The sequence below is a fragment of the Chiloscyllium plagiosum genome, unplaced genomic scaffold (assembly GCF_037043375.1).
Source record: "Chiloscyllium plagiosum isolate Xiang-an unplaced genomic scaffold, Cpla_swu_hap1 HiC_scaffold_4, whole genome shotgun sequence".
NCBI classification, from domain to species: domain Eukaryota; kingdom Metazoa; phylum Chordata; class Chondrichthyes; order Orectolobiformes; family Hemiscylliidae; genus Chiloscyllium; species Chiloscyllium plagiosum.
In genome coordinates, this window is record NW_028270142.1 from 7444674 (window position 1) to 7456845 (window position 12172).

At 37.1% G+C, this 12172-nt stretch overlaps 1 protein-coding gene across 1 annotated transcript in view; it reads right to left on the bottom strand.

Annotated features, from left to right (window-relative positions):
* Positions 1 to 12172, bottom strand: part of vcpip1 (valosin containing protein (p97)/p47 complex interacting protein 1) — a 30076-nt gene that overhangs the window by 14030 nt on the left and 3874 nt on the right. Inside the window, exon 2 of the mRNA XM_043689264.2 lies at positions 1910 to 1996. Within this exon, the coding sequence (XP_043545199.2) occupies positions 1910 to 1996 (87 nt within the window). The remainder of the gene's footprint in view (positions 1 to 1909; positions 1997 to 12172) is intronic.

Sequence of the window (12172 nt, forward strand, 5' to 3'; positions counted from 1 at the left end):
CAGTTTCCTCATTTCCCCTCCCCCCACTTTGTCTCAGTCAAACCCCTCGAATTCAGCACCGCCTTCCTAACCTGCAATCTTCTTCCTGACCTCTCCGCCCCCACCTCCACTCCGGCCTATCACCCTCACCTTGACCTCCTTCCACCTATCGCATTTCCAACGCCCCTTCCCCCAAGTCCCTCCTCCCTACCTTTTATCTTAGCCTGCTGGACACACTTTCCTCCTTCCTGAAGAAGGGCTCATGCCCGAAACGTCGATTCTCCTGCTCCTTGGATGCTGCCTGACCTGCTGCGCTTTTCCAGCAACACATTTTCAGCTCTGATCTCCAGCATCTGCAGTCCTCACTTTCTCCTCCTTAATAAAATCAACACCTTATTCAGGACACTAAATCTGTTGATTTTTTTTCCTCTAGTAATCTAGTCAATCACACTCTTCTGCTAACTTCCCATATCATTCAAGTATTTTTTGCCAAGCAACTATCTAATTCATTTAAATTAATTAACAGATTCTGAATAAATAATTTGCCTTTTAGTATATTTCACAAACTCAGAAGTTCCAAAGCACTTTACAGCTAATATATTTTGAAAGGTGGATACTGTTCTAACTTGGGACTCTGCTTCAACAATAGTTTGTGGAAAGAATTCCATGTTCCAACCACTAGAGGGAAAGGGAGAGTGCAAGCAGAGTGGGAGAGCATACATGGAAAGTGGGGGTTTTGGAAAGGGTTAGTATTCAATATCCTTTATGAAAGGAATATAAGGTTTGCCTGCAATAAGAGTTCTGAAAAATATTTTATGTAAAAACTAGCATAAAGGTCAGCATGATCAGGAGGCAACAATCTTACTATCTTACATAGCTTCCAAAATGGTACACCGACACAAATAATTAGTGTCCCATCTCTTATGGCAGTTGAATATATGATGTATGAAAGCTTGGTAATGGACCGAAAATATATACGAATGATCAATAGGTGCTTTTCAAGACTGCAGTGATATAAGCAGAAGCCAGTGGTTGGAACACAGCAAAATGTTTAGACAACATAAAAAGATAGAACATAGCTGATATGATGATGATGTGTGCATCTTTCAGTTGTGCCACATTTGACAATGTCAACTTCAGGCCAGTGGAGCTGGTACAAAATAAAAGAACTGTTTCTGTGCTGTGTAGTTTACAAAAGTATTAAACCTAGCAATAAACTTAGCTATGAGTTACATACCATTACATCTTTATTTATCAATAATCAAGTTAACGATAATCTGATTGTGTTGTGTGCCCACTGCAATAGCAGAAAGCTTTAAGTATTCACTTAGATAATTGCTTAATTAATGTAATGCTAGTTATTCTCAAATATGTATGTTGAATGCCTGGGTGACAGCAAAAGATTCAGCAATAATTGTTAAAAGCAATCCACTAAATTTCCCTCCAATCATAATATTAAACAATTTAGGGTGCTTTTCAATTTAAAAAAACATCTTCATGAAGTTCATTCAACAAAGTATTGAAAGTTTTCCTTTATTAACAAAGTAGTTAAACAAGCATGAAGTTAAAAGAGAAAATGGGTTTGGAGTAATTCCAAGCACTACAGTTCCGACACACAAAACAATCAAGTAGAAAAGAAATGCAATCGTATGCACATTTCAGTTCAGAATCTGAGGCAGAATAATAACAATGTTTCCACATGAAGACTGTGACATTTCCTTGTCGAGTGGAAATACAAGTACAGTTCACTACATTAAGACAGCTACTTTGCACATCATGTCTCCTAGCAGCTAGCTGTCAAATGACACTTGTAGTTTAGTCGTTTTTATAGCAGAGACATATCAACGCTAATTTACAACTGCAAAAAAAAGTACTCGCCTATTAAATAAGTAATATAGAGTGATGAAAAATGCATCATGATTCATCTTACCTACATCTTTCTTCATTGTGTTATAGAATACTCCACCTTGTTCAAATAAATGTGGTAACTTCTTTGCATAAGACCAAACATCTTCGCCTAAACAACGATAAAATGAAAAGTTATAATTCTGAGCATAAAATCATTCACAATTACTTTATTAGTATTCTTTGCAGAGGTAACTAGCAGGATAAACAAGGAAGCAGTTAATGTAATATAATTGGATTTCCAGAAAGGCTTTTGATAAGATGCCACACATTAGATTAGATTCCCTACAGTGTGGAAACAGGCCAACAAGTCCACACCAACCCTCCAAAGAGCAACCCATCCAGCCCATTCCCCTACATTTACCCCTCACTAATACACCTAACACTATGGGCTATTTGGCATGGCCAATTCACCTAACCTGCACATCTTTGGGCTTTGGGAAGAAACCAGAGCACCCGGAGGAAACCCATGCAGAATGTGCAAACTCCACACAGACAGTTGCCCGAGACAGGAATTGAACCCAGGTCCCTGGCGCTGTGAGGCAGCAGTGCTAACCACTGAGCCACCGTGCCATCCAAAATAAGCTAGAGGCCATGAATTTTGGCAGTAGTATATTAGCATGGGTAGAGGACTGTCAAATTAATAGAAAATAGAGAGTTGGGAATAGGACATTTTCAGAATGGCGACCTGTAACTAGTAGAGTATCTAAGGGATCAGCACTGGGGCCACAGTTATTTACAAAATGAATTGGATGAGGAAAGTAAATGTACTATTGCTAAATTTGCAGATGACACAGAGATAGGTGGGAAGGCATATGGTGAGGATGATGCACAGAGTCTGCAGAGAGATCTGGACAGATTAAGGATGTGAGCAAAAACTTGACAGATGGAGTATAGTGTTGAAAAATATAAGTTATGCACTTTGCCAGGATGAATAGTGGAGCTAACTAATACAGGAAGACTGAAAAAAACTACAGCACAGAAGGACCTGGGAGTCCTTGTGAATGAATCATAAGTCATTGTCCGTAAAAATTCCAACATACAAATTCAGCGGGTAACAGGGAAAGCGAATGTTCATCTTTATCTCAAAGGGAATGGAGTATAAAAATAGGGAAGCTTTGTTAAAATTATAGAAGGCACTAGTCAGACAACACATAGAATCTAGTGAACAGTTTGGTCCCCTTACCCAAGGAAAGATATAGTGGCATTGGAGGTGGCCCAGAGAAGGCACAATAGTTTGATCCTGGGACTGGAGTGTTTTTCCAGTGAGGAGAGATGGAGTAGGTTGGGCTTGTGCTCATTGGAGTGTAGAAAAATTAAAGGCAATCTTATTGAAACATACAAAATTCTAGGGGACTTGTCAGGGTATGGTGGGGTTTACAATCAGAAGCATAATCTCAGAGTAAGGGCTGGCCCATTTAAGATAAAGATGAGGAAGGCAGTCACTCTGCAGAATTCTGAGGCTGGGTCATTAAATGCAACAAATGCTAGCCTAGCCAGAGACACCCACATCCCATGAATAAGTTTTTTTAAAAATTCAAGCCTGAGATAGACAGATTTTTAATCAGTAAGGGAATCAAGGGTAATGGGGAAAAAGCAGAAAAGTGGTGTTGTGGATTATCAAATCAACCATAATCTCGCTGCATGGAAGAGTAGTCTCGAAGGGTTGAATAGCCTAGTTCTGCTGTAACTTCTTAAATGGCAATCTCAATCAGATGACCTTATGCAGAAACAAAAAGGTAATAATTACTTGCCTCGCTAATAGCTAATTATGGTGTTTTGGAATATATAATTGAATTCAACTAGCATAACTTTCATCTGAAACCAATTTTAATTTAAAACACATTTCACATTAGAATCATAGAATCCTTACAGTACAAAAAGAGGCCATTTAGCCAATTGAGCCTGCTTCAACCCACTGAAGAGTACCCCCACCGAGATCCCGCATTTACCATGGCTAACCCACCTAGATATCCCTGGACACTACGCACAATCCATCTAACCCACATGTCTTTAGACTGGAGCACCTGGAGGAAACCCATGGAGACATGGGAGAACACACAAACTCCACACAGAGAGTCACCCAAGGCTGGATTCAAACCCAGGTCCCAGGTGCTGTGAGGCAGTAGCACTAACAACTAAGCCACTGTATATTTTTGGACTTGATGCTCTGCATGGCTCTAACTAAGATAGGTTAATAACTCAATCCCAAGGTTCATCAAATATGTTCTCTAAACAGGTACTAGGAAGCATGCAAGAATAGGTGAATTACTTGTCCTGAGATTTTACTTCAAGGCATGGGAGTGCCTGAATTTAACAAATTAGTTAACGGTGCTTCAACAACCTTAAATCAAAATAAAACTGGAAACATGAAACAGCTTGCATGTTAGAATGGCCTCATTTTGCATTAGTAATGATGGTGGCACTGTTGGCATTCAAGATCATTACTCCTCTGATTCTGACAATCAGATGCGCAGTTAAATGTGGAAATCTGGAAGTTCTGATATATGAATCCATGTTTCCATATAGGATATTCTGTTGCAGCCTGGCCAGACTACAATCAGTAGAATCATGAAACTGATTAAAGCCTGCATCGGGGCACAGGGTACTGCCTCTACCTCTGAGCCAGGAGGCATGGGTTTAAGTTCTACCTGCTCCACAGACATATAATAACAGCATTGAACAAGTGGATTAGAAAATATTAAAAACTATCTTTTCACACTTGTCATAAAAATCCTTTAAAGCTTCTACCTTGGTGAATGAACTACAACTAGACTTTTGGCTCACTTACTAAATTCAGAATTACTGGACCTCATAGGTCCTGAAAATGATCATATTTGTGGAATGGCAAATTTCTCTATTATGACTTTAATAATAGTGTCAACTAATTTGTTAAATTGAGGCAGTCCCATGCCTTGAAGTAAAATTACGTTTAAAATAAATACTTCTTTGAAAATGAATGTTTACGTCCTATGAAGTTCTATCTTAATCCCATGTATAAGTACCAATCACTTATTTTACTCTAAACTTTTTAATGAGAAGTGCTGTGAGTGTGACATTAAACAAAGCTAATGTCTTTAAAATGGACAAAAAAGATCTTGTAAAATGACTTCCAGACATCACACGACTACCCTTGTGGATTGCAGTTCAAGACTATATTTTCCAGGAAAAATCAAAAAATACCCTTTGAAATTCAATAAACATTTCCAAGGAAAAAAACCTACAAAAAAGCCTTGACAATGGATGGCCCTAGTAGTTGTGAATAGCTCTTACAAGCAACCTTGATTATAACATAATGGATAAGCTCTGTGCCCCTGCCCTAGGCAACCCAATACTGTACTTAATGTGGAAATATCATTCACTAGTTTTGGGATAGCAATCAAATTACATTTTAAATTGCTTATGATATCTTGTCATGATTTGGACTGGGATGTACAAAGTTAAAAATCACAAAACACCAGGTTATAGTCCAACAAGTTTATTTGGAAGCACTAGCTTTCGGAGCACTGCTCCTTCATCAGGTGATTGTGTCACACAACCACATATAACCTGGTGAGCTGCAACAACCGAAATTTTGGGCAAAACAGGCTGGAAGGATTCTGAGACACACCTTCAAACAGAGTGAGAGTTCACCAAGGCAACTCGAGGAAGCTTTCATAAATCAACTGCTGTTTTGCTGACAGAGTCAATGCAAACTACAAGTGTCGCAGAAGTAAGAAGAAACTTCTCTCTTTCAAAGCCTGCCTTACCTACTGAGTCATCTGTACAACAACCTCAAATTACTCAATTACAGAACCATCTTTCATCTTTATACATATTATTTGTCCTTACCTTTAATTTTTGTATACATACTTTTAGCTAATAATGTTACCACCTTTTACTCAAATGAATTTCAGCAATAGTTATGTAATAAATTAACATTTACCTTCTTCAAAGCACAAAGCTTTGTAATTTTTTTAAAAGTTGAAACACTTTAAAACTATATTTCTGTCTACCAGTAGCATACAGGGTTATAGGAATAGAGTGGGAACTGCTCAATCAGCTACTGACAGACTTAATTGCCTACTTCTGATCCTATGTTCCTGCAACTGAGGCTGTGAACAGTTACAAAGAGGAACTGCAATTGAAAAGCTACAAATTTCTAGGTGACATCTAATTCATAATGACATTATTTTCATCAGTACAATCTAAATTCACATTAGGCTTATGTACAAGTGGTTCTATGCTATGTTAAATAATTTGTTTCTTTTAAGAACAAACAAACCAATACAATGGTAACCTAACATTTTACTAATATTGTAGCTGTCAGTTCCACATGAACTCTGTCTTCTGATACTCAACCCAGCCCATGTGTGAGCCTCAACACTGAATGCCAACAGGGGAATTGATTGCTGGATGCAATAAACACGTGTCATCAATCTTGTGCTTTCACCCTTTCGTATTTTAATATATTTTGTTCTTTCTTTCCAATATGTGAAAGAATGTTGGGTACTCTTATTACTTCATTTACTAAGTCAATGTCATTGTTTGTTTACTCAGCATTTCAAAGCGTGTTTTTTTTGCCTCTTTGACTAGTCAGTTATTTGCTTAATAGCAATAAGATACATGAATATAAGTGCTTTGTGCAATTTCAAAGCAAGTCAAAAACAAAACTGAGAATGCTGGTTAAAATGAACTCATTTAAATTGACTAGCGAAAAAGTGATAACAAAAGAAACTTAGTTTTTGTAAAGTGAAGGAATTTAAATCAAATGGTTCAGTTCAGATAAAACAGAACAATCATATTTTAGCATTATGCTGTAGGTTCCTTTTTGATTTTAAACAGTAATAAGTTGATCTCCTTGTACCATAGAATTGTTTCTTCAAAATTATACACAGAATTATGTAATACTTTCATTATCTCAGAAAAATGGACATTCGGGTGACCATGTGAATTAGGCGCAGGACTGGGCCACTCACCCTCTTGAATCTGCTCTGCCATGTAATACGATTATGGCTGAACTCATTATTCCACATTCTTGCCTAACTCCAATAACCCAGATATACTCAGAATATATCTATATCTTCCTGAAAAATATTGAAAGTCTTTGCTGCTGCTGCCTTTTGAGGAAGAAGTTCCAAGGATTCACAACCCTCTGAAAAGAAATTCGAACGTGTCTTAAATTAGCGATCTCTCATTTTTAAAAGCTTTGGATTCTCCCACAAGACAAAATATTCTTTCCACATCCAAGGCGTCAAAACCTCTCAAAACTCGTGTGTGTTTCAATCAAGTCATCTCTTACTGATTTAAACGCCTGTGGACACAAGTCTGTATTGTCCATTCTTTCCTCACAAGACAACTCACCTGTTCCTGGTATTCAATAAAATCAATGTTGAACTGCTCCAAACGTCTTTATATCCTTAAAAAAGGATACCAGTACTATAAACAGGACTCCAGATATGGTGTCATCAATACCCTGAATGACAAGCATAACCTCTGTAATTTTTATAGACTCGCAGACATTTAGAGCACATCAGGTGGTTATTCAGTCCATTGGGTCTGCGCCAAAGATCTGATTACACTAATGCCCTTTTCCAACTCTTGGCCCGTTTCCCTGCAGGTTATAGCAATGTGAGTAAACACTGCTTAAAAGCTACAAGATCTTCTGATTTTGTACAGTACAATCTGCCTGCATAATATGCAAAACAACACTTTGCATTTTATCTTGGTACATGTGACAACAATAAATCAATCAACTTAACAAACCTTTCAGGCACTAAGATCAAGAATCTCACTCCTTCTAGGTAAAAAAATCCTTTTGAACCCTCGTCTTGGTCTTCTTCTCCTTACTTTAAATCTTTGGCCCTTGAGTATTGACCTCTCTACTAATGGATAAAGGACCTTCCCATCTACTCTCTCTATGCCCTCATAATTTTATACATGTCTATCAGGTTCACACTCAGCTATTACTGCTCCAAAGAAAACCCTAACCTGGACAATCCTTCCCCATAGCCCAAGACACCCAGCCCAAGCAGCATTCTAGCAAATCTCTCCACGTCTCACCATTACCACACTACTCTCAAAATAATCTATAACACTTTATTAGCTTTCATAATTGTTTGCTGAACAAGCATACCAACTTCCTGTGATTCCTGCTCAAGAGCACCTGGATCCCACTGCATCTCAGAGCTACGCAATAGTGTATCTCAGTATACACTATTTAGTTCTCTCCATCACTGTTTATTCTGCACAAATAAGATAAAGTCAGGAGAAAGATCACCTGTTGCAATCGTTTACAACTACCTAATATGAATTAACCGCAACTGCCTGAACAAGCTACTGCCAATGCACTTGGTTTAGTGCATGTATACTGCCAGGGTTTGAAGACGCAAACATGTGCTGGAGTCTCAGAATTTAAATATTGCTTCAAGCAGCTCAGGCACGTGCTGAAATCTTGTGCAATCCACCAACAGTATTCTAAAAAAACATCATTGTCACATGAGCTGCAACAGTGTAAGTAAAAGATAAAGCAACAAGTTTCAAATTGTACAAGTCCACATGATTATCCTCTAAAAACATTCTGCTGCTCCTCAGCTGCTTCCAGCTGCAAAGCCATTCAAGAGATACATATACCATAATGGTCTGTGAAAAATTAAACAGTTCATTCTTAAAATCTGCCAAGAAATATTTGATGTGGTAAATTTCCAGCAATCCAATTCATTGTTCTACAATCCAAGTATTTTCAGCATTATAAACTTCATGGACACTACAGAATGAATTAGTTATTTTAAAGTACGAGCAACATAACATGTACTGTGTGTGTATTTGATCTCAGCCTAAGATAGAAAATTCCAAATGTTTTCTAAATTAATTATATTTACCACTTAATTTACATTATTCAATTTCAGTAACTTTAATCTGTCAAACTGGAGTGCAACTCTAACTCGCTAGTTAATCCTTTTGTTGAATTTTCAGATTTACCACATGTTTAAAGGCCGACCTGTTTCACACTAAATAAAGTTCTAAAAAAGCTATTCTCTCTTCAGATGTAAGTGGACTCCTGCAATGATCCAAGTATCTTTAAGGGTACAATTTGAATAGTTTTTTTTAATTTGCAATAAATGAGGATCAATGGGATTGAACGCTAACAGCTTACAACAAATGATGTATAAAGTGCCAAATGTATGATATTAAACAATTACAGCTTATACTCCTCACCTACTGATATCAAGATAAATCTCCCAACTGAAGTGCATGCAGAAAAAATTAAGCAGGAATAAATACAAGGATATCTAATTTTCTATTGCCTCATAGGCCTGTTTTTCATTCTTAAAAACTCCATCGTGACTAAGCACTATTCCACATTTAACTGAAATTTGAATGGAACAAACACAAAAATCATCACTGGTTGTCTGAAAATGAAAGAAGCAATTTCAACAGGCACTTTCATTTCTCTGCAAAGATGAGAAGCGGGTTAAATTTTGACAATGTTGTAACATTAACTGTAATTGGCACAGGTTAATGCTCTAGGGACAAGGGTTCAAATCCCATGAGGTCAGCTAGTAGAATTTTAAAGAAAATAATTGATAAATCAGCACTATTTCCTTAAATGCTGTTCGTGAACCTATTATAGTAAAAATCCATCTGATTCACAAATATACTTTATGTAGGTATTTTTATGACCAAGTGAAGAGAGAGAATTGGCTTCGCTCTTTTGTAAACTTTGCTTGGTCAGTTGCAATAAATATTTTGATTTCTTTGTCATAAATCAATTTGTTGGACATGTGTAAGGGAGGAGGGACTTGAATCCGTACCTTCTAGTCCAGAGGCATGGACTCTTCTGCTATGCCGTAAAACCGCCTTATTTCTTATTTTAGCATTCAGCTATCTCATTTCAATTATAACATAGTTAACTAGGCCAAAATTAAGGAGTAAACTTATAATGCTTTGTTGACTGCAAGGAACATTCATTTAATTACCCACTAATCCTCAAAAAGTAATAAACCAAAACTTAAAAACACACACACATAAACATAGGTAATAAATTTAAAACGAAGAAAATGTTTCATGTGGATAGGAAAAGTAGACTTTGCAGATTTTTGAAAAAGGTTTACAGTCTTGAAATGTTCGATTTGAAAACAGAGGCCAGTTATTCAATTACAACAACAAAAATAAAAATTGCTGGAAAAGCTCAGCAGGTCAATTAACTTGGTCATAAAAATACCTACATGAAGGATATTTGTGAACCAGATCGGTTTTTATGATGATTGACAATAGTTTCATGTACATTAGAAGAATTAGTCCTGATTTATCAATTTAAAAAAAAAATCTACTTGCTGCTCTTATGGGATTTGAATCCATATGTCTAAAGTATTAGCCTGTGCCAATTACAGCTAATGTTACAACATAATCAAAATTTAACCCATCTAACATCTGAGGAAGGGTCACTCAACCCAAAATGTTAACTCTGACTTCTCTCTACATATACTGCCAGACCAGCTGAGCTTTTCCAGCAATTTCTGTTTTTGTCTCTGATTTACAGCATCCACAGTTCATTTAGTAAGGTGGCGTATTTAGTAAGATGGTGTATGCTTCTAATGTATAAGTCTAAGTTAATAAAGAAGTGCAGAGTGATTAGTTCCAGTTCTATGCTTCACTAACCAGTTTTCTGGAATACAACCTAATTGAGCAGTCATTACTTTGTGGGGTAGAGAAATTCTGACGAGTCACAACTTTGGAGTGAAGAAAGATCCCCTTACCCTACTTTAAATGCTTAAATCCTTATTCTCAACCTGTTGTAGTCTCTTTAGATAGAGGATAAAGCCTCATAACACTCACCCTGTCAAGCCCTTTAAGAATTGTCTAAGCTTCAATTAGAGCAGCTCTCATTCTTCTAAACTATGGAGATTGAATGTCTGAGCTACTGAATCCCACCTTATAGAATAACCCTTTCATTTCAAACTGTATGCAGCTCCACCAGCAGTCAAGAAGCTCAGTAACATCCAGGGCAGAAAAGGGCCCACTTGAATGCTACCCCATTCATCACTGGTGGCTACTATGGCTAAAGTGTGTACCTCCTACAAATTGCACTATAACAACTCACCTAGATTCCTTCAATAGCATCTTCTAAACTCATAACCTTTATCATATTAAAAAAAAAGGACAGCAAATACACAAGAACACCTCCAGCTGCAAGCTTCCTTCCCAGCCACACATCATAGTGACTGAGAACTACATTGTGGTCCTTCACCTTAGCTGGGTTAAACTCTTTGAACTCCCTTCCCAACAATGCTGTGGATGTACCTTCCCCCCAAGGACTGCAGTGATTCAAAAGGGAGTTCACTACCACTTTGTCAAGACCATTACAGGTGGACAATAAATACTGACTAGCTAGCAATGCCTACAGCCCATTAATTAAATATAAAAAAACAATTTCTACTCCTGCCCACTACCCAAATTCCTGCTGGAATTGCAAATGTATACAGAGGGTGAGATACAATAATTTTAGTGTAGTAGTGCAATAATTGACTGAACTGTGCTGAAAATAGCACAGTAGTACTGAAACAAACTTTGGAAACTGCTGTTTCCTCCAAATAAGATGAAACTACCTTAATTAACAGAAAATTAAAAACAAGAAAATTGTTGTTGGGAGAGGAAAGAACAACTTCAGTATCAGAAGGCGAAAATCATTATATTCCATCAGGACATTTATTTCAATTTTCACATAAAATGGACAGAATTGGAAAATTTTCACCATAACGTGGTTAAATGTTCCAAAATCTAATGTAATCATGCTTTTTCAGTCATCTTAAGCTTGGGACCTTCATAATATGCCTGGATTTACTTCCACTGCAATAATAACAGAAGTTTGAACTTTGAATCATGGCAAACTCAAAAAGTGCAAAGGTTCAAGGCTTCAGATATGAATGCGGCCTATAAAATCGGACTGGTGTTCAAACAGACTCTTCAAACCTTCGCTAATCATATAAACTACAATATTTACAAAACATACTAATAACAATAAGTAAAAATCAGTGAATTGTTTATTTTACTAGTTAAGTGTATCTGAATTAAGTAATTTTCATCCAAAGTTCTATCCCATTTCTACACCTTATTTATATTACCGCAAAAATACCCAGTGAGAAAGAAGTCTTAAAAGACCTTAAAAAGAAACAAATTACACCAAAGATGTGCAGGTCAGGTGAATTGGCCATGCTAAATTGCCCACAGTGCAAGGTGCATTAGTCAGAGGGAAATAGGTCTAGGTGGGTTACTCTTCAGAGGGTCAATGTGGACTGGTTGAGCAGAA